Source organism: Mastigoproctus giganteus, chromosome 10, assembly GCF_048544385.1.
Source record: "Mastigoproctus giganteus isolate SK-2022 chromosome 10, ASM4854438v1, whole genome shotgun sequence".
Lineage (NCBI taxonomy): Eukaryota > Metazoa > Arthropoda > Arachnida > Uropygi > Thelyphonidae > Mastigoproctus > Mastigoproctus giganteus.
The window spans coordinates 78,973,818-78,996,837 of record NC_143584.1 but is presented as its reverse complement, the minus strand read 5'-3'; the positions used below and the strand labels follow the sequence as shown (position 1 = coordinate 78,996,837).

At 37.0% G+C, this 23,020-nt stretch overlaps 1 protein-coding gene across 1 annotated transcript in view; it reads left to right on the top strand.

Annotated features, from left to right (window-relative positions):
* LOC150079106 (sodium-dependent neutral amino acid transporter B(0)AT3-like) overlaps positions 1-23,020 on the top strand; it is a 341,694-nt gene that overhangs the window by 148,761 nt on the left and 169,913 nt on the right. The window contains exons 3-4 of the mRNA XM_090383850.1: positions 10,339-10,722; positions 10,946-11,253. Coding sequence (XP_090239976.1) covers positions 10,374-10,722; positions 10,946-11,253 — 657 coding nt within the window. The 5' untranslated portion in view covers positions 10,339-10,373. The remainder of the gene's footprint in view (positions 1-10,338; positions 10,723-10,945; positions 11,254-23,020) is intronic.

The following is a 23,020-nucleotide window of genomic DNA, read 5'->3' as shown; positions in this document are numbered from 1 at the left end:
CACTTCCTGTTTTGGTTCTAACGGTCATAGATCAAAGGAGGCGCTTCATATAATCCTGTTTCACGTCCTATTGTTCTTCCTTAAGCAACCCCTTCACACCCGTTCTCAAATGACACCCCTTTACTTAGTCCTACTGTCCCTGTTTGCTCTCGCATTATTTGAATTACCGGTACTTGTTTACCCCTTTGCTACTATAATTCTCACGTTTAAAGTATCCCATCACCAAATCTAGCGTTCTTCAAATTTTAACATTACTTCTAGCAAAACAATTATTTTTATTTTAAAATTTGTAAGATTTTACATCTTACAATAGTTTCTGATCAGGGATGTATTAAAAACAAATAACCTTAGAGCATATAAATTGGAGCAGATGAAGGTATATCAGGCTTAATGTCGAAGTTTGCAGATGATACAAAGGTTGGCAAAGTTGTTAATGACAGTAATGGCAGTGTGCTACTGCAACAGGATCTAGATAATTTGGGCAGATGGGCTAAGAAGTGGCAACTGAAGTTTAACCTTGACAAATGCAAAGTACTGCATATGGGTAGAAGTAACCCCAGAGAAACGTACCAACTGTGTGACTTAAGGTGGTAGAAAATGAAAAAGACCTGGGAATAATTGTGCTGTCAGATATGAAGTTTTCTGAGCAATGCAGACAGGCTGCCAGGGCAGGTCATGGGATTTTGTCAATGATATATAGGAATTTTTCTAGCAGAGAAAAGGAGGTGATTGTTCCTCTGTATAAGGCAATGGTCAGGCCACGCCTTGAGTACTGCGTGCAGGTCTGGAGGCCTCATTTTAGGAAGGATGTAGATTTGCTTGAGCGTGTACAGAGAAGGGCAACAAGATTGGTGAGGGGAATGAAGGGATCCTCTTACCAAGAGAGGCTTAAGTTCTGCAAATTGCACTGGCTGGAGACTAGGCACCTGCGCGGTGATCTGATTGAGGTATATAAGGCCTTGAATGGGTTGAGCACGCTGAATTCTGATGGGATCCTTCCACTTGTTCAGATTACGAACCTAAGGGGGGCATAAATTCAAATTAAGAAAAGACAGATGTAGAATAGCTGTGCGGAAATTTGCCTTTAGCCAGCGGGGTGGTTAATTGCTGGAACAAACTTCCATCTGTCGTTGTGGAAGTTGATAGGTTGAATAAATTTAAGGAGGAACTGGACAGGCATTTGGAGGAAATGGTGTGATTTTTTTTTTTTTTTTTTTTTTGGCTGATGCTGCATAAGCTCATACACTTGCTTTCTTGCATCACATGCCACTGCTACTACTATAGTCCAAGTAAGATCCGAGCACTTAAGTCCGTTAATGTATAAATAACTTTATATTTAGTTAGTATAAAGCTTCAATCTGTAAAAAAATAAGTATATTTAGTTTTATTACATTTAATTATTATAAAGCTTCAATCTGCAAATAGTTACTTAACTTTGTATATTAACAAGTATATCTTTTCTAGGTTTTAGCTTCTCCCCCTCCTCCCGTTTTGTCTGAAACCCGGCCTCACAAGTAAACGTTTGTGTAATTATAAAAGGGGCTCCATAAAGGACCCGAAAAGTAGCCTATAAAGTTTTAGTAATTTGAGCACTGGATGTAGGACCATTTATATTCTAGCACGATTCAGTAAAACAAAAATTTCGTTCCCAACACACGGTTTTAAGTGTTTCCTTATTTAAGATACTATAAAATGAAATAATTCAATTTATGTGGAGAAAAACGCAAGTTTTTTTTCTTGCAAACTATATAAGCTCGTCGAAACTGTAGCAGCAGTAAAGGAATATTTTTTATGAAATTCGGAAAAGAATTATCTTTAAATGATCAAATATGAAAATGAATGCATCAAAGCCACATAAAATAGCAATAATTTTAGAATTTAGTATATTCTCTAATAAACTGTACAAACCTTTACAACTTCAGAAAATGTACTATCGGCTTCCTTCCAGGATCTCAATTAAACATTCTCAGACTCAAGGAAAGAGATTTCTTCAAATAAAGAAACAAATTAACGTGTACACTAAAAGAAACTAGTAGAGTTATTTACATTTTATGAATAACTAAATAATTTAAATCAAAGTAAGTTGGTAAACAAAATTTAAGAGCCTTCGGCACCACACAAATTTCGAAATACTTCAAAATTCATTTGTATCCTCCAAGTGAAATGCGTTTAATTTTTATGCAATTGATAGCAACTAGAATCGGTCACAACTCTTTTCAGTTCTAAAGAAACTACTGAGAAACTACTTTTCTGAATTTCAGTGAGAGTGGGTTTTTTTCATTTAGCTGTGACTTAAATTTTATTTAATCTTATAATTTTCATCTCACTAATCATGACCGAGTTATTATTTAAATAAAGTATTTCAGAAGTTAACTTGTTTACATTTACATATGTTGCTAGTAGAAAATTTTTATTTTGTGAGAAAACACGCAAGTAAGAAAGAATTCTCTTGTAGAATTTTACTTAGCGTATTAAACAGTATAGTTCATATATATATATATATATATATATATATATATATATAAATAATGGTTAAAAGTTAAGATGTAATAAAATAAAATAAGAAAAAATAAAAAATATATTAATTTACGCTCTACAGTTTTTGCCATACTACTGGCCTACGTTTTATTTTGAATTATCGGATATATATTTGTCTTAAATTTTATTCAAAAGATTATGGATTCATCTACAAAACGTTAGTCACAAAATTCCAAACGATGTAGTGACTAATGGCGAAATTGCCAGCGGTGATTCTCCAGAGAGTTGAGGCATTTTTCTTGCAAACTTGCTGTTGCACGTATGGCTAGCTGATGGAGAGTAAGTTTTGTGCAAGATGTCTAGAGCGTGAAAAACTGAATTCAAAGTTCTACATGCTGTCAGGCGTGACTGAGTCTCTGAGAAGGAAGTTGACATGAGAATTCTACATAATGTCAGGCGTGAGAAAGCGAGTTGGTGTGCTTGAGCAAAATTCGTTTTGCTAAAATCACAGATTCAAGTATCTGAATGCTCTGTCGGGAGATGTACTTCCGAATCCGGCTTCCGTAATGGATCAACCAGTACAGAATGCCCCTTGGTTACACAAGAGGTATCTTTAAGTACTCAATTATAAGGGATATCAAGAACATATTCTGGATATATCAGATGGCATTTAACCAGAGTATGCCTACCGGATGCAAAAATGACCAAAAAACAAATTTATCAGCTCTGTCAGCATTCAGGGCAGACCACTGCAAGTTGAGTCCCTCAGGGTTCGGTGTTTGGCCCTTCATGTTTCTAATTTTCATAAATAATAATGATGAGAGTAGCTTCGTGGGAAGCTATTGATGTGATTTGAAGGTGGAAAGAGTGGTGAACAATTCGAACTTGTCCATGTCGCTTCAAAAGAGGCTTGCATCGGTTGCATATATGATCTAGGCCTGATGTAGCCCAGTGGTCAGGAGCGAGAGTGCATAGCACGCGTTCCTTGAGTGGACCGGGGTTCAAGCCCGTGACTACTAAATACGATAAATATTTGTATTGACGATTTATTGTAAACTCTACTGACCTGGTTGTCGTGCCGGAGTATAAACAGAAAATTTATTTATTTATCTGAAAAATAACCAAAGTTTAATGTTTTTAAATGTAAGATTACGCATTTGGGGAACAAATTTTTGGAGTCTTGTATAAGCTAGAGGGAAAAAGGAGCTAAAACTGGTTCAAGACGAGACCTTTAAGGCCTTAGGTGTTACGATTCAATGGGCATGAAAATTTCCATGTAGTGTAGACAGGTGGCTAGGCGGTGTCGTGTTCATGATTTATAGGGCCTTTGCCAGTAGGGAGAAGGACGTCTTTATCCCTATATACCATAGCCTACTAGAGTCTAGGCCGTGCCACGAAGACAGCGCCACCGATTCTAACATCACTGAAAGAGGGTGTTTGTTGACGTTTAAATAGCGATTCTCGATCAAATTTATAAACTTTCAATTAGTTTTGGCAGTAATCCATTTTAACTTGTAAGAGTCATCATCATCATCAGCCATTTTCAATCCACTGCAGGATGAAGGCCTCTCCAGCAACTTTCCAGTTCCTTCTGTTTTGAGCACTGGCCATCCATTTACTACTCAAAAACTCATGAATTTCATCTATCCATCTCCGCCTTTGTCTTCCAGGTTTTCTTCTAGCTACTCTTGGGTACCATTCTGTTATTTTCTTAGTCCATCTGTCATCATGTCTTCGAGCTATGTGTCCTGCCCAAGACCATTTTAGTTCTTTAGTTTTGATAAGAATATCCTTTACTTGAGTTTGCTGCCTAATCCATGTGTTTCTCTTCTTATCTAACAGTCTGATTCCCAATATAATTCGTTCCATTCTTCGCTGTGTAGTTCTTAGCTTCTCTTCCATTCTTTTGGTGAGTGCCCAAGTTTCACTTCCATAAGTCATGGTGGGGAGTATACATTGATTCATTATTTTACGTTTCAGACAAACTGGGATATTGCTCTTCAGTATGTGACTATATTTCCTGAATGCTATCCATCCAAAATTTATTCTTCTCTTGACTTCCAGCCATTTATCATTATTACAGCTAATAACTTGTCCCAGATAAGTATGACTCCACCTTTTCAATTACTGCTCCTTCAATCATTATTTCCCTTTCCGTGGCATACTTGTTCATCATTACTTTTGTTTTAGCCATACATATTCATCTTTAGTCCAAAATCCTTACTAACTGTGCATAACTGATTAAGATTTTCCTCTAATTCTTTGGGATCGTGGCTTATGACCACAATGTCATCTGCAAATCGTAAATGGTTTAGGTACTCTCCGTTCACATTGACTCCTTTCTGCGACCAATCTAATCTTCTGAAAGCTTCCTCAAAGGCAGCAGTAAACAGCTTCGGAGATATTGTGTCTCCTTGTCGAACTACGTTCTCGATTTTAAATTTGCTACTGTCTTTGTCTAGTCTAATAAAGGATGTAGCACTCTCATATATTTTCTTCAAAATCATAATATATGGAGTATCTATGCCTTGTCTTTCCAGTGCCCGAAACATTGCCTTATGCTGTATGGAGTCAAATGCCTTTTCATAATCCACAAATGCCAGGCATAATGGTGTTTTATATTCATTTGCCTTCTCCATTAGCTGTGATATTACGTGAAGGTGATCCATAGTTGAGAATCCTGTCCTAAAGCCAGCTTGCTCTTTCGGTTGATTCTCATCAAGTATTCTTTCTAATCTGTTAGTAATGACCCTTGTGAACAACTTGTAGATATGGGATAACAAGCTAATTGGTCTATAATTTCCAATTTCTGATTTATCTCCTTTCTTATGCAGCAAAACTATGATTGCATTATTCCACTGCTTCGGCATCACACCTTTTCTAATGCACTTTGTGAAGAGCCTTGCCAGTTTTTGTGTTATGTCTCTTCCTCCCAATTTTAACAACTCTACAGTAACTTCATCTTCCCCCGGGGCTTTCCGATTCTTCAATGCATATTCTACCTCATCAGGAAGAATATCGGGTATGTCGTATGTGTTGCTACTTTGCAATCCATCTTCCCCACTGCTGGTATCATTCCCTCGCTCCTTGTATAATTCTCTATAGTAGTCTTCTGCTATTTGAATTATGCCTTCTCTGCTATTTATGAGTACACCATCGCTATTCTTCAGTTTCAGTATCATTTGTCTTTCTGTATTACTGCTCATGGCTGCTGATTTAAATCCTTTGTTTTCCCTTAATGCTTGTTCTACTTTTCTTGTGTTAAATCTTCTTATGTCCTCTCTGAGTCTCTTTCTAATGGCTTTGCATAACTCAGTATACTCAATGTTCTCCCTGTCAGTGTTTTTCTTGCTCTTCATTTGTCGTCTTTGGTTCATCATGACAAGTGTTTCTTGACTAATTTTTTCTTCTTTGGATTTCTGTTTCCCTATAGGTTTCTTGGGCTTTATCACTTTCAGAAAGTTGTAATATTCCTCGTCGATATCTTGGTCCTGAGCAGTCTGCAGAAGCTCAAACTTGTTCTTAAGTTCCAGTACATACTGCTTTTTCTCCTCCTCTGTTATTTCAAAGACCTTTGTATTATTTACTCGAGTCAGTTTTTTTCCTTTCCTTTATCTATATCAAGTGTACATCTTACCATTCTGTGATCACTTCCAACATTTACCTTATTCAGGACGGTAACATCATTCACAATATATCTTCTGTTAGTGAGGATGAAGTCGATTTCATTAGTTGTTAATCCATTTGGACTCTTCCATGTCCACTTTCTGTTCACCCTTTTCTTGAAAAAAACAGGGTTCGTTACTGACAATCCTCGAGATTCTGCAAATCCCACAAGTCTTTCACCTCTTATTTCTTTCACCAATTCCAAAATTTCCTATAGTTCCTCTTTCTGCGCTGTTTTGCCTTTTTCCAACCTTAGCATTGAAGTCCCCCATAATAATAGTGTAGTGGGTTTTCTGCTCATCTAGAAGACTCTCAATTTCAGTGTACATTTCTTCAACCTCTTCATCATCATGGCTCGATGTTGGTGCATAAATCATTATAATCTTTAGCTTGTACCTCTTAGAAATCTTGAGTATTAGTCTTGACACCCTTGGTGATGTACTTTTGAATTCCAAAATGTTGTTTTTAAAATCTTTATGGACCAGAAACCCAACTCCACCTTCACTCATTTCACTATTTCCATTGGTGTACAGCAGATTTCCACTTGATAAACTTATAAGTGATTCATTTCTTCTTCTTGTTTCAGCCAAACCGATGATATTCCAATTCACATTTTCTAATTCCTTTTCCAGCTCTAATATCCTGTCTTCACCGATGAGTGATCGTACGTTATAACAGGCCAAGTTCAATTTCCGTGCATGGCAGCCTGGTTGTACCCAGAGATTCTTAGCACCCTCTGCTTCCACTCTGATCCTCTCGCTGCCGTAAGAGGGAGAGTGAAAGCTGCTGGGGACTGAGGGCCATCTGTATTGTTGTGCTCTCATTGCTGGAGGGTTTGGTCTTTTCCTCTTCACGCTGACCAGGCGTCTTGAAGAGAACCACTCTACACGTTCGTTGCCACCTAAGTGACGTAACAGGGCTTACCATCGAGAAGGTGTGCATGAGTGGATTTTAGGGAGGCAGGCCAACCGGACTTCTCCTAAATCTTCTGTAATAGAGAGATATTGGATCCATCAGTGTTTTAGGCTGAGTGTCTGATAACACACAGGATACCTGTTCCCCTCTAAGCCCCTTGTAAGTGTACGTATTCCAAAGTCAAATTTAACTTCAATATCGATGTAGTGTAATAATGATGAAGTGTGGATTGATTTTATTTAATTGGAACGAGTCTTTAAAGTAACGCCTACTAATGCCATCATCTTCATTTTGTGCCACAGCCTGTATGCTTTGCTCTTTGCAAGACGATGGTTAGATCGCATTTGCAACATCGTATTGCCTGGAGACCGCACCAAAGAAAAAGGCAGAGGGTTCAAAGAGGGTTCTAAGAAAGTGTGGACTGAAAATTAACAATAATTACCTAAGGGGAGATCCGATTGAGCTATTTAAAAAGCTGAAGGGGTTGAGTAAAACGAATAAGAAATGTTGTTCCTCGTAAGAGAGACAAGAACCTGGAAGCAACCTTGTGGGAATAATAGTAATATTATGAATATTCTGGTTTTATTATTTATTTTATTTTGGCTGATGCAACGAAAAAAGTCCTCTTCCTTGAATCAATTAGCCTTTATAATACTAAATATTAAACAAATAAATAGGGTTAATGGTGATCTAAAAGCTATTAACTCAATTCTTCTGCCACTGCCATGCTAGCATAGTGCATACGTTTTTCTGTTTATACTCCGGGACGTCAGAAGAACGTAATTGTAATTTGAACGTAATTGTAAACTCCTCTAGTAACCTTCATCTGTATCGGAATATGAAAAAAAGATTTAAAAAACTTGATAATATCCACTGGTAAATGTTTATTTTTAACCTATACCATTAATAAAAGAGCACTTTCTTCAAAAACAAGAGCTACCTTGCAGCATGACCAGACTTTGTGGAATGGATAAAATTAAATATGGAAACATGCAATTTTGACATCTGCAATGAAGATATGCAAAGCAAATTTAAAGAATTCAATTCTTATAAACACGCAAATAGCGTTCAACATGAAATGCATCCTAATCAAGCCCTGCTAATCAACCAACTTGTAAACAAGAATACAGTTCAGAAAATTATTAACAAACTACGAATTGATAGTAGTGAAGGCCCTGACGGCATCCCTAGTTTTATTATTAAATTGTCCAGTGCATTCATCATTGATTCTCTAGTTCATATTATTTCCAGTTGCATCTCCCAGCCATTCCTTCCAAGACTATGGAAGACTTTTAGAATTACCCTGATTCCAAAACAGGCTAGTAGTAATAACAATATAAGCTCATCGTCCAATTGCTGTATCGTCAATAATCGCTAAGATTATTGATAAGATCATGCTGCCATATCTTCGGGATGCGATCTTCGCTAATGCACCCGACAACATGCATTTTGGTCCTACAAGGCGCTCTACAACAACAAGCCTAGCTGACACCATTGTGCGCATCCAAACTGCGTTTCAGGACAAAGCACAATGCGATGTCTTTTACTTAGACATCAAAGGTGCTTTCGACAACATTGATCACAAGAAAGCCATCGAAATACTGAAAAATCATTTCCTGATTGACACAATGGTTATATCCTATCTTCAGTACAGCCTAAATCATAGAAATCTCATCTTCTCCACTAATACTGATAATATTCTCGTCACAACTGCAACAGGCGTTCCTCAAGGAGGTGTTCTCTCCAGTGTTATATTTTCAGCATCTCTACAACCACTCTTACAAGAAAATCCAAATCTGCTGGCTTATACCGATGATTTAAAAAGTTGTTTATTATTTCCAAATCCTGTGATGACATTTCCAAGGTTAGCCATGATGCGAATTTACAGATGTGCGGAATCAGGAATCATCAAGTATCTGAAGAATCTCAATCTGACTATAAATACAAACAAATCTGCTCAAATAACTTATTCCTTACAGAAACAACCAAACCGCATAGAAATTAAAATTGCAAATGTTTCAATTCCCAACGTATTTTCTCACAAAAACCTAGGAGTTGTTTTTGACAAAAATCTTTCATTTAATTCTCACTATGTATATGTTGCTAAAAAAATTCAAAAATCAAGATGGCTGATCAAACAAGAAACAGCGGATAATCAAGATAGAAAAGCAGTCATTAACCATGTTCAGAGATGCATTTTTCCCATTCTGTCCTATGCCTCCGAAATCTGGTCTGGTGCTCCTCAAGTTACCGTAAAAAAATTCCTTGCGCTAGAGTATTGGGTTCTTAGATGGCTGAACAATAAACTTCGTTTTCCCCGTACAATATCCAGGCAACAGCTTTATAAAAACTTAAAAACAAAGCCTCTTCACAACAGATGATCAACGAGTCTGGAGTCATGCTTCTTGCAAAGTTAATTACTTCTGCATCCAGTTCACCAAACCTAGTCACCATAATAGCTCCCACCAACAGAGAAAACTCAAGAAACCAACAACAATTCAAATCCAAACTCTCCAGACTAAAACAAATGGACAGGATGTTCCCCAATGCATCTCTTCACCTCATAAATTATCACAACATTGATTGTAAGAGGTTGCTCAAATCTGAAGCCTACAGGAGTCTCATTTCCAAACAAATTATGAGAAATACAAACAACTGCCTGCCTGCAACCCAATAACTACATCCGAGAGCCAAATCTGATGTTCTGCAATATATATTTTTGATCATTATAATTCATATTCGTTGTTAATGTATATATAGAAAATATGCTATGTATTTTATATATATATATATATTTGTCTCCTTTGTACTGAATTTATGCCCCTAGCCTAGTGCTGTGAGGCTTGCTGTAGTTGCAATAAATGAAAATTTATTTATTTATTATTTATTTATTTAACCTATCATTAAAGACACTGGCAACTATTGACCGTGTCATTATTTCGGCATGCGTTAAAGAGCATTTTAACTGCTTTATCAGTAATCATGTGCTCTTACTATTCATCTTTATTACATTTTCAAGGGTATGATATAAATGAATAAGGAATTTGAGGAATTTAGTGTTAAATTACGTTAATATAAAGTAGATGAATGAAAATACAGTAATGTATTTTTTTTTACGTTCTTTTCATCCATCTGCGTTCCTTTCACTTTAATTTTCTTTTCATTCATCTTGCTAATAAGCAGTAATGAAATAATTACTCTTATTGGCTCTAATTGTAAAATAAGGTGTATTTTTCGTTATTTTTTATATAACTGTTTTATCTTTTAATAAAACTATAGGCATCTTCATCAAACTGACTGTCTAACCGTCAACAATGCAGAATATAATGAGAAAACAAGTGTCAAAAGGCGAGAGCCTTCCTGACAGCGACAAAATGGAACTGCGAGAGATGGAAGGTCCACTCATCGTTGAAAATGGAAATGTGAACTACGGTTACGGCAGCACCAACATCGCTTTCGAGGGTGACGTTAGTCCTCGGTCCCAGAGCCGTGTGACACTTGATATGGCATCCGCTGAGGACAAGGGTGAATTCCGGCCACAAACGGGCGATCAGAGGGAATCATGGGATAGCAAGCTTCAGTTCATCTTAGCAACAATAGGATATGCTGTAGGACTTGGAAATGTGTGGAGATTTCCGTATTTAGCACAAAAAAATGGGGGCGGTAAGTAAATATGATTTTCTACAACATATGTTCATAATGTTTGCTTAACCATTATGTTAACAATTATTAATCAAATTTTAGGGCAGAAAGCCTCAAACTATAGGGTCAGTTAATAATTATTAAAATCCTATTTACAAGTAACTAGCATATATCACAATAATATTAAAACATACTTGTATATGTGGTATACGGTTAACTTAACTGAGTGCATTTATATTTTCAGGAGCATTCCTTATTCCTTATTTCATCATGTTGGCTGTTGAAGGTATCCCCGTGTTCTATATGGAGCTGGCTGTAGGACAAAGACTACGAAAAGGTGCTATAGGAGCCTGGAACCTAGTATCTCCCTATACTGGTGGTATTGGTATCACTAGCGGAGTAGTGTCTTTTAACGTAGCACTTTATTATAATACCATTATCGCCTGGTGTCTCTATTACTTCTCCCAAAGCCTTCAGAGTCCTCTTCCATGGTCAGAATGTCCTAAGGAACACCTTCCAAATGGTTCACTCGTGATAGTTTCCGAATGTGAGGTAAGTCCAATTGTCGTTGGATGTAATTAGATCAATTAATTCAAGGCTACTTCACATTCCACTTGAATTATTATTAAGTACATCCTCCTTGGTATTCTTCAGATAATGGTATATCTATTTGAGCATAGTAGTTTAACTTTAATTTCATATAAAAGATTAATATAGAATCGAATTAAACAAGGCAATTCAATCTAAAGAGGCACTTTTGTCAATAAAGCATTATAACTGAAATGCCATATGAGTAAAGCCAATTAGATTCCTGAGTACGTCTTGTTCCCCTATTGTATTCTCTCCTCCCAGCAAACTCTCATCGCCTCCATCCCGGTTCTCTACTCACCTCTTGTCAACACTTCCAAACCACCCGATACCCTTAAATCGATTTATTCCCTCATCCTCCTGCTACTCTTCCTGATTATCTCTTCCTATCAATCAGCTCTCCCCACTCAGTCTATCAATGGAGCAAAATACTCCCAAACCCCCTAAAAGAGGCTGTCATTTCCTATAGCTTTAATACTCTTCCTCTCATCCCATAAAATGTTAGCTGCAGATCTCAAACGGAATCCCTAATCTTCTTCTGATCTTAGCGAAGTAGATTTTAAAGAATCCAAAACACTTAAAGTGATGCCGTAGTTTCATAATGAGTGTCTTACAAATATTCAACTAAACACAGATGCATAATTAGTTATCATAAATAAAAAACAAATGCAAAAGATTACATTTGGATGCCAAAAGAAAACTGCATAATTTTCTGAAATCAGTTGAAACTTATCAGGGATCTCTCTCTCTCTCTCTCTCTCTCTCTCGTGTGTGTGTGTGTGTGTGTGTGTGCTCACTCTGAATTGGGATAAATTGAGTAGCAGTTGATATCATAACGGCACAGACACACCGAGCTGGTAACGCAGAGAGGTAATGCTTTCTTCATTAAATAATTGAATACATTAGTGGTCGAAAATACGAATATAATCATAAGTATATCGTATTTAAATAAAGTAAATTAAATAATAAAATTAACGTCTATTAAAAGTATGACAAATTCCAAAAAAAAGACAAAAATATGAATTAAAATATACTCGGGAATAGTAAATGATCAAGAAGCACATTGATCACACTTTCTTTTTTTTTTTTTTTTTGCTTTTTTTGAAATGAAACTTCTTTAGGCGCGCTCCAGGCAGTTTTCAGATTGGAGTAACTTGCGTTCATGTATTGACAAAAAACACAACAAAAATGCGACCATTGCCATAAGTAAAAGCATTACTGTCCCTCTGAACATCTCCCCAGAAATGTTAGAAGTAAATTTGGAAGAAGAGTCATGGAAGTTGATACTGCAAATGAAAAACGATGAAGAGTCCTCGAAGCCAAGTCGTAAACGAAAAGCGAAGCCAAAACCGACTGCAAGAAGTACTCCATCAAATCGTTCAACACGTAGCTGGCGTAGTACACAGCCAGAGCAGCAACAGGATTTTAAGAAACACCGAAGCATCCACGCACAGTTTAAATGTACATTTCTGGATAATGATTTCGGTTCAGCCTGTTCCGTGTGTGATCGGCTTTGATTCAAGAACGAGATGAGGATGGTAGCAGCTCGAGATCACGCTCTTTTTCAAACAGCGTTTCCAAATGAGGATGCAAGTCAAATTGCGGCCTGTAACAGCTGTTGTGGCTCTGTCAAGAACAAAGTGATTCCGGCTCTATCGAAGTAAAATGGTTTTAAATATCATCCGATGCCACAGCACTTTCCGAAACTAGATTTGTTAACGGAACGTCTCATATCTCCGAAGCTCCCATTCATACAGCCAGGTGATAAATGTTCGCCTAAAAAAAGAAGTTTCACTTAACTTCTGCTATGCGTGCTCGGCGCACACTTTTTTTTTTTTTAATCTAAGGCGACGTACTTTTAATCTGGTTAAAAGTATGATATGACTATATACTTTTTTTCCTCCTTCGCCCAGGGATAGCCACCCCTCATGCTCTCTATTGGTACACTCCTTGCAACGTTGCGCTCTTTTTAGTTGAAAGAGTAAAACGTAAAAAAAAAAAAAAAAAAAAGCAAAGTGATTATGATTGTCTAGCTGTGATAAAAAGAAGGCAAACCCAACGGCACTCAACCAAAACCGATAGTGCAGCACGCCGGAAGCTATTTGGAAAAACAAATATCTTCACAATACGTTTCGTATCGCGACGGAACAGCTGTCGTTATTCACTACTTATCTTCAGAAAAATCAGAACGTCTGTTTTCACTGAAAGCTTACACTATACTGTATTATAAACTAACCTATTACGCCATCTGGTGCTGAACACAAACGAAATATTTCTAGATCATGAAATTAGTTATGAATATATTATAAAATGTGGTTAATTCTGAGGCGAGAACACAAAAAAAAAAAAAAAAAAATTATGAAATCCCATGTTTGGTAAGAATGATTATTTTATTACCTTCATTTTCTTCAACCCTGCTAGGTCGAAGAAAATAAAGTATCCAACTTAACCATTCTGTATAGTTCGCCTTGAATCTATCTTTCCTACAGGAAGGGAAATTTCAAGGAAAGCTGAAGCATTTAGGAGAGAAGAACTGTCCGTCAATTATCTCCTTTGACTTGTTACTGTAAAAGTTTATTCTTATTACTGGGATGTTATTCTTGACCCTCAAAACTTCTCTTCTGGTGCAATTATCTTAACCTTGAAATTATCATTCTTGAAAAGTTTAAAGCGCTGGTCAATTCATCTTGCAGATGCCACAATCTTGTCCACAGCTATCCACCATTCCGAATCTTCGAAATGTCTATCTTACATTCTTCAAAAACAGCAAACCTAATCAGGTGCATTTTTCGCATTAAATTAAAAATGCGAAGCGAGTTGTTTGTGATGAACACTTATGATTAGCCTGATTTGCATGCTCAGGAACTTAAAGCCGTATAATAAAAAAATAAAATTTCTGTTTATACTCCGGGACCACCAGAGGAGTTCACAAGATAGACAGAATACCAGAAACAGCACCGTATTTAGCAGTCACGGGCTTGAACCCCGGTCACTCACGGCAAGTGTACTTATGCATCCGCGCGCCTGACCACTCGCTACGGCGGTCTACATGTTATTCTTCATCCTTCTGTCTTCTGGTGCAGTTATCTTAACCTTGAGATTATCATTCTTGAAAAGTTTGAAGCGCAGGTCACTTCATCTTGCAGTTGTCTTGCCACAATCTTGCCTAATGTCATTTTCAGATTTATTATCATATATCATTTTCGGATTTATTATGCTAAATACAGTAGGTCATCAAAGTACGTGTATAGGTTTACACAACTGTGTTTATAATATATAAAAATAAATTTTTATTGTAACTTAACTTGAATACAATTGTATATTTTAGTACAGTTAGGTATCCCCAATACATGAATTAGAAACAATTAACAACCAGAAACTAGGACTGAAAAGAAGTTAGAAATAAATACCGGAACTATAATCTAGCCCATGATCATAAGCCACTTAAAAAATATTTTATTTTATAATATAACACAAAAAATGTTAAACGACTATATTTCTAAAATACCAGAATTTATAACATCTTAATTTAATATGTAAAAATAACAATTACAGCAATGGCTTCTAGTTACGAAAATGAATATAATTTAGGTATATTCAAAATGCTTTAATTTTCGTCCTAACTTTTGTATGTGCTTAATTATAAATATGTGCGATCCTCAGGGTTTTATAAATGGAAAGGGACTAAAGCAGTGTTCAGGGGAACCATTAACCTTAAATCAGCAGGTAACAGTGAAAAGTATCCACACTTTTGACCATAAAGGGGAAGAAGAGCTATAGCCCCATTCATACCATACTTGGGATCGCCCCTGATTGTTAATGCATAATATTAGGTAAGTATATTCTGCTTGAAGGATATAGAGATAAATGTCAAAAATCAAAGTGTCTCAAATAAACTTTATTTAATTTAAGAAAAAGTATTATAAACCACAATACTAGAGTTTCTCCGTTCACTTAATGAAATACAAATGACACTCTCATCCGCCAAATAAAAGTAAATTTTAACTTCTAAACATATGGATACAGGGTCTTTTCATGTTGTGCCAGCTGGAAAGCCCAGAATATCTTGTGAGAACCTTACTTCCAGATGAGATCGGCTAATTACAGCCCCGATGGAGGATTTTAGAAATTTCGCCAATAGTTCTATTGGGAAGGAATCAGACTTCTCCAAAAGAATGGTAGAATGCGATGTATCGGGCAGACTAAGCTACCAGATAACGTAAGAAAAGCTGATGAAAATTAAATTAATTAAAAAATAAATAAATTTTTACTACATGCTTATATACTTGTTACACAGAATAAACACAAAACGCGCCATGCAGTACTATTTTAAATTGTATTTAATTATTTCATTCAATCTATGAAGATCGTCTTCCACCAAACTATGCTATAAAAAAAAAAAAGCTTGACGAGCGCTAGTGGTGTTAAACCACCGGTAAATACGTACAGGTGCATACGAAAACAATTATGCAGATAGAATTTTTGCACAAGCTTCCTGATAAGAATACAGTATATTTAGGCCTTCATTAATAACAGAGAGGATTGCGCCAGAGTAAATTATTTTAAAAAACAGAGTGAAGCCTAACTGACATTAAATTTTTGTTGTGTGTGTATTGAGAAGAGTTATGTAATCAAACATTTTTGTTATGATTGTTTTCTTAAATACTTTTAACCAGCAACTTTATCCATATAGAACACTAACCGCATAATATCCACATTTACTTATAAAACCGGATGTGACAAAATAAGAGATTCGGTGTTTTAGTTCCAATAGTTAAAGATTATTGCATGCTGTGCAGTCATCTTGATCAACGTCTAATAAAACAGAGAAGTACTTCTTACGGAATACGTGTGTAACATAAATTTTCACATAATTAATAAATAAAACGGAGCTGTTCGAAAAAAACAAATTTAGCGTTCCATTTCATCAGGAAACCTAATTCAAAAAAGGGGACCTCTAATAAAATATGTATATTAAGAGCATGCATCCATATATAACTCTATGGTATCTCTCAATAATACGGGAATGCTGACGTCATAGAACTTGCACAACTGCTTGTGGGTGGTTATGTTGGCCCACAGGACAAACTGTGGTTGTGAGATTTAGTCCACAAAGAACAGTACGTACACAGTTATGACATGTGTAATTCTGAATCTGCCAGTCGTAAGAATTACGGAATAGTTATCACTGTCATATATTTTCTAATTTTGCCAATACGAAGTGAAAAGGATTACGGTTATAGTCATTCTCGTATCTACATCACGAACACCTTTCAAACATTTCAGGAAAAATCAATGTAGAAAAATAAAAGATAAGCTATGAACTGCTTTCATTCTCAAAAGTAGACTTGATGTGCTTTAGAATAATACACTAATGTACACATATAAATAAAAGTAATATCCAACCCAAGCAACAGAAATTCATACTTTCTACTAAAGTCATCGAACTAAGGAAAATCCTTCCAATCGACAGGGACTGACAACCGAATACCACGCCGTTCAAACCTATGCAAAACATTATTTCGAGACACCTAAAACATGCGAAGGAGCGTCAGAACGAATTAAAATATGTAAATGAACCAAACCATCATTTTTGCGGGATATTAATCCTTTTCATACCAAAATAGAATCTTACCGTGAATTTGAAAATGACCCGCACAAGAAATCACCATTAATTTCAATACACACAAAGCCGCCTTCATCAGACAGGAAGACACTTATCATTAGATCGTTCAAAGGAAACTAGTAAGTGGAAGGAGCATAACTCCAAAACAATCCAGGGACTAAGAGTGAAAGAAAAATCAGTCATAGAAAGTGCTGACCTTTAACTAGGAAGTGTATCTGCAACCGAGAGTCTCTACGGAGAAAAAATAATAATAATATATACTGTACACATAATTGAATTATCAAATGAACATGTACATGCTTTGTTTTTACCCCGAAGGAGATGCCCACTGTCAAGTTAATGAGACTATCCGTCGAACTAGATTTATCCTTGAATTGTTCGATGAATATGATGATGAATTAAATCATCTTCGTTAGTCTCGCCCAATCTAATCTCCCTTGAACATTTGCGCAAAGGCCACACTGGTAAGGTAATTGAAGAGACTAGAAAAATTATTGTTAGAACAATTGCTTAAACTCACACCTACCTTTCGGCAACTAGTTGAATCCTTCCACGTTGAATTAAAGTTCTACAAGATTTTTATGTTCTTTTCCTGATAAGTTGGCTGAGCAGTGTACATCTAAACTTTTGCTCAACATGAGCGCGTTTCAGAAAAGATTCATATTTCCTGGTAAAACTAAGTGAAAATTAAAACCCGACATTTAATAGTCGGTTTCTAGCAACCAGTCGGGAAGAAACGTAGTTGCCACCAACAAGCACGCACTTTCAATACACACCTATCGGTGACCAGTCTCAGATATCACTGTTATCATGAAGTAAATACACTGAGTGAACTGAAATCATGGGATACCTACTTAGTAATGGGTAGGCCCACATTTCGCCCAGATAAGTGCAGTCACACGGCGAGGCATTGAGTCTACTAGTTCACGAAAGCGTTACACAGGGCCTTTCCACAGCATCCCAAAGATGCTCCACAGGGTTCATTATCCAGTGAACAGGGAGGCCATTCCATGGTGGCGAAATCTGCGAAATTTTCTTCGAACCATATCTCTGTGCGGAGGCGCATCGTCCTGCTGGAAAAGACCATTGACCTGTGGGTGCACGCTGACCATGAAAGGATGCAAATAGTCTGTAAGGATGGACACAACCTAGACCGTTCAGAGATGCGTCTAGATGTACCAGAGGTTCCAAAGTGTGCCAGTCTAACACGCTCCAGACCATTACTGATCGTCCACCTGCTTGAACAGTTCCTTGTTGACATGACGGGTGTATAGCTTCGTGCGGTTTGCGCCAGATACGCATCCCCCCGTCTGCTCCAAATAACTGGAAACGAGACTCATCTGACCAGAAGATCGTCTCCAATCATTCAAGGTCCAGTGCCGATGTTCTTTCGCCCAGTCGAGTCGTAGACTCCTGTGTCGTGGTGTTAGCAATGGACTCTGGTGGGTTGGCGGATCCCATAACCTACTGCGGCTAATGATCGCCTGATGGTCTTAGTGGAGACTTTCTGACACCTCCCTCGTTGAAGTCGGCGGTGATTTGTGCCACTGTCGCGTTGGCTGAAACAATGAGCCATGTCGACGGCCACGTTCCCTCACCACCTTTCTAAAAATAAAAAAAAAAAAATTGCAGAAGCCTTCTGCCCCTACTGTAGTGCTACTTTAAACATTTGTTCTTTGCCAATTTCTCCCTCTTTTTAATAATCATTATGCCTGGTCGCGCAAGCCAACAAACTTGTGATTGTGCCGTAAAAATAAAGTTTTTTTCATCTGTAATGGCCCCTGCAAAAGAACCCTGGGGGAGTGCTGTTCTGGAAGATCTACGATTCCAAAGATAAGTTCCACGGCTCGAGCTAGATACTACTGCAGCCAGTGCAAAAGCAGCATATCAAGTGCTGGAAAAAACAACGCAGAAAGACAGCACAACAACTGATCAAATCTCTCCCACTCCTGCGGACTTATCTGTAGAGGAGCTACGATTAGGCGAAACCCACTGCCCAGAAAAGGGAAAGAGAAGTAGTCGTGAACCCAATGATTCACAATAATTGACTCGCTCCCACCCGGCCGTGACTGAAAAGACCAGCAAAAAGGTGAACAAAGATGCAAATAGAGAAACAAACAAAGTGCCAGAACCAGCTGCAAACCCGAACCCCACTCTACCCCCCTCTAACTGGAACCACAGTTGACCAAATTATGGCTATCAGAGGTCCAGCTGCTGTATTACTGCTGCTATCCGCACTGACCTCATTACCATATTCAGTAAGATGGAGACGGTGATTTTAAACCTCTACATCGAATACGAAAAACTGCAAGCGAAATAGAAGGTTCGCCCTCAGAAAGGGGGAAAACAAATGCAACAACGCCACCCCCTTTTTTTTTTTATGTGAACCCCAAACACGAGGTATTAGAACCTATAGTACTTAGTACCGTGCTTGGGTTGGAGGTTGAGAAGACGAAAGAAGATATTTCTTAACATTGGACTTGACCTTCTGTAGACTAATTTTCAGGAAATACGTATGAAGGAATTAAGGTTGTTCCAGAAAACGGCAGTTGAATGAATAAACGAGGAACATGAAAAGTTCGTTCTGTGAGTTTGAAGTAAATGGATGTTCGCTTGTGGTGGCAGCACGTGTTCGGACTGTTTTGAAAGAGAGAGCAGGAATTATAGAAGCCAATGCAAAAGAACAGTGCCCATGGAAGTATCTGTAGAAGAGGCATGCAACAGAAACAGTACGTCTATGAGGCAGCGAGTGGAGAGAGACTGTTAGAGATGAATCATTAATTAACCTCTTCTGAATGCAAGAAACCTGAGAGCGGTTTTGTGGGCACCACCCCAGATGTGGGAACAATATTCCATGGCAAGGTGGATTTGCGATTTACACAGAGTGAGCAGCTCTTTCGAAGAAAAGTAACGGCGAGAGCGAAAGAGGAAACCAAGTTTTTTAGATGCAGAGGAAGCAATATTTGTAATGTACTTGTGCCAAGAGAGATTAGAAGTCAGGGTAATCCCCAAAAGGCCGACCTGGCTAGCCGCGTGGGTAAAGTGCCTACCTGGCAAACCAGAGGTCGAAGGTTCGAATCCCGCCTCGGGCTTGGATCAAAGTACTGCAAAAACCTTGGGGAGGTGCATTATGACCACGGAAGCCGATGAGCCAACAACTACAAAAAAAATAAATAATCCCCAAAAGAGATATCATTTTGCCTAGAAATCGGAGTATCACTAAAGATAAGCATAGGAGGAGAAGAATCCTTTCTGCGAGAAATAAGACAAGACTGAGTTTTAGAAGGGTTTAAATCAACTAAGTTGTCTCAACTTCTCGAAAATCTGCTACCAATTCCTTAAATGCCGATCTTCAGGTAATTCTCTAGTGGAGCAAAGACATTAGTGGAGAAGTTAGAAGACAGAGAGCCACCTACCATCCCCCTCAGTGAGCGATCAGAGAGAAAACTGGATAACCAATTACTAAAAACAATTGGCAAACCAACTGTTTTTAGTAATTGGTTGGCAAACCAATTAAAATTGGTTTTAGTAATTGGCAAACAGTTGGCAAACAGATGGAAGCTTGTTTAGAAGACCTTTATGCCAAACACGGTCGAAAGCCTTTGAGATATCAAGAGCATCTCAGACAACCCTGGCGGAGGCCAGGGTTGTCTGAGCTTCCTGATAACTATAATAAATTTGTTTTCGTTGAGAAGTATGCCATGAGAGATGGAGGAGGCTGAGTGTTAAGAGTCATCAATAAAAAAGATCAAGATCTTCATTCGGTGCTTAGTATGTTTCACTTACAAGGTGCATTTGAAAAAATCGTATCTCAATTATGAAAGGATAGTGATACTCTGTTTAAAAATTTCTGTACTTAATGTATAGCACTTCAAACAGTAACAGTTTCATTAATGTCGGTTTTTTTTTTGTTTCGTGTTTTTTTTTAACTACTGGTCCTGAAGTCAAAGTTGTGTGAATGAGGAAAGATTTAAAAAAAAAAAAAAAAAAAATATATATATATATATATATATATATATATATATATATATATATATATATACTAAATAGATACGTTATAGTGTAAAGTTAATATCTTTAAAGTTTGAAAATCCATATAGCCATAGTCCTGCCATATCTCCAGTATACATGAAAACCAAAATATAAATCATATTAAGTAAATTAATAAAATAATAAAATAATAAGCCCAACACAGGAAAATTATTTTGCAAGGAACTTTGTCGAGGGCTAAACCCTTACAAAATAACCAACCCATGCTAGACTGAGCCATCGGTTTCTGTTATCATCTGCCTGTATACTAACGCCAAAATAATATAATAGTGGAAATGTGGAATAATTTAGTATAACATTAACGTAAGATTTGAGACAAATGTAAGTCTAGAATGCCAAAACAACAAGTGTCGTACCGTAATACATAACAACAATTTATAAATGATACAGGCTGGATGATATTTAGCCCGACCGATCGCTACCACATTATAAGCATAACTGAGTAATTATTAAAATTTTTGCTGAACACAATTTAGCATAAAATTTTGCAGAAAATAGCTAATAAAGCTAACCGAAGGAGAACGGAAAAATGTATAGTAGAGCAATAGTACCTCACTCCCCCTCGAATTACTCTAATAGTTCGCGAGGTATGAAAAATAAGGCAAGAGGAAAGCTAAAAGCAAAAAGAAAGAAAAGGTCAATTTATCGATAGTACATCGGATATTAACCGGGAGCGTAACTTCCCGACCCTAAAAGTAGGGATCCTGGTTAGGTAGTAAAGTCCTGTAAAAATATATCAATCGAATAAAAAGAAAAAGAAGAAAAAGAAAAAGGAAAAAACGGAATGGCTAATTCCTAATAAAGTTTACTTTAAGTAGGACATAAATAATGTCAGATAAAGTCAAATTGTCAGTAATGCTAAGAGAACGAAAGACGGAACCTGTCAGATAAGGTCGGATTGTCAGTAATGCTTAGAGAACAAAAGAGGGGACATGGTAAAAACCCCGTAAGGAATCTACCAAGCATACTTTACCGTAGCCCAAGGCGGGAAAAACAAAACGCCTGCAGCAACCTCACTAGACTTATATAACTACAAAGCGTCATGCGCCACCTAAGATTTGTCAAGAATTAGCCGGTGTTTTTTGGATGAACAAAAGCATAATAGCGCCCTCTATAATAGAGAAAACAAAACCAATAATACTCAGATGTAGAAGAGAAATCCTAGTATAATATAGAATTCATTCCTACTGTAAAGAACCCATATAGGTACCACTTTTCTAAGGCGTAAGCTATATATAGCGAGTTCAAAACAGCAGTCCCTAGTATGTACATGTATATACAAAGGCTAATTAGTACACCACTCGCTATATCTATACCCTATATTAAAAAACAATAATGATTACATTAAGACCACGGCAATATCCAAAATGTATATAACAGTTTAATAAACTGCCTGCCTAATATTTTCGATAATTTCCAACTGGTTTAAATTATCGTGGTACTTTTTTAGTGCTATGGATAAAGCAGTACTCATATGTTTCAAAATGAAATTATATGGGAAACCGTTATCCAATAATTTATGCTTAAGATCGATAAGCGCATATATAACATCACTTTTATTATTACAAATATATACTCTTCTGATAGTTTGTGTCACTATAATGTTTTTAAGTATACGTACAGAGATATTAGTACCCCAACGGGTTAAGTCTATAGTTTTGAAATTGAATTCTTTGCGTTTGTCAAATAGCTTGGTAGATAGTGTATTATTATTAATCTGAATATCTATGTCCAGATATGCTACTTTAAAAGGGTCACCGTTGTTAGTGACTTCTAGAACCAACTCCTGCGGGTAGTGTTTAACCGCTTCTGTAAGAAAGCTAGTATTGTTGAACACAATTAGGTCATCAATATATCTGAACATATGGATATCTTTAACAAAGTTGTTTTCAAAATGATGCAGATATAAGTTGGCGATGAGACACGAGCTACTCGCCCCCATGGCAATGCCAGCATGCTGTATGAAAATATTACTACCATTATAAATATAGCTGTTGGAAATACAAAGATTAATCAAGTTATCCCAATAATTACGTTGGCAGGGTAAAATTTGGC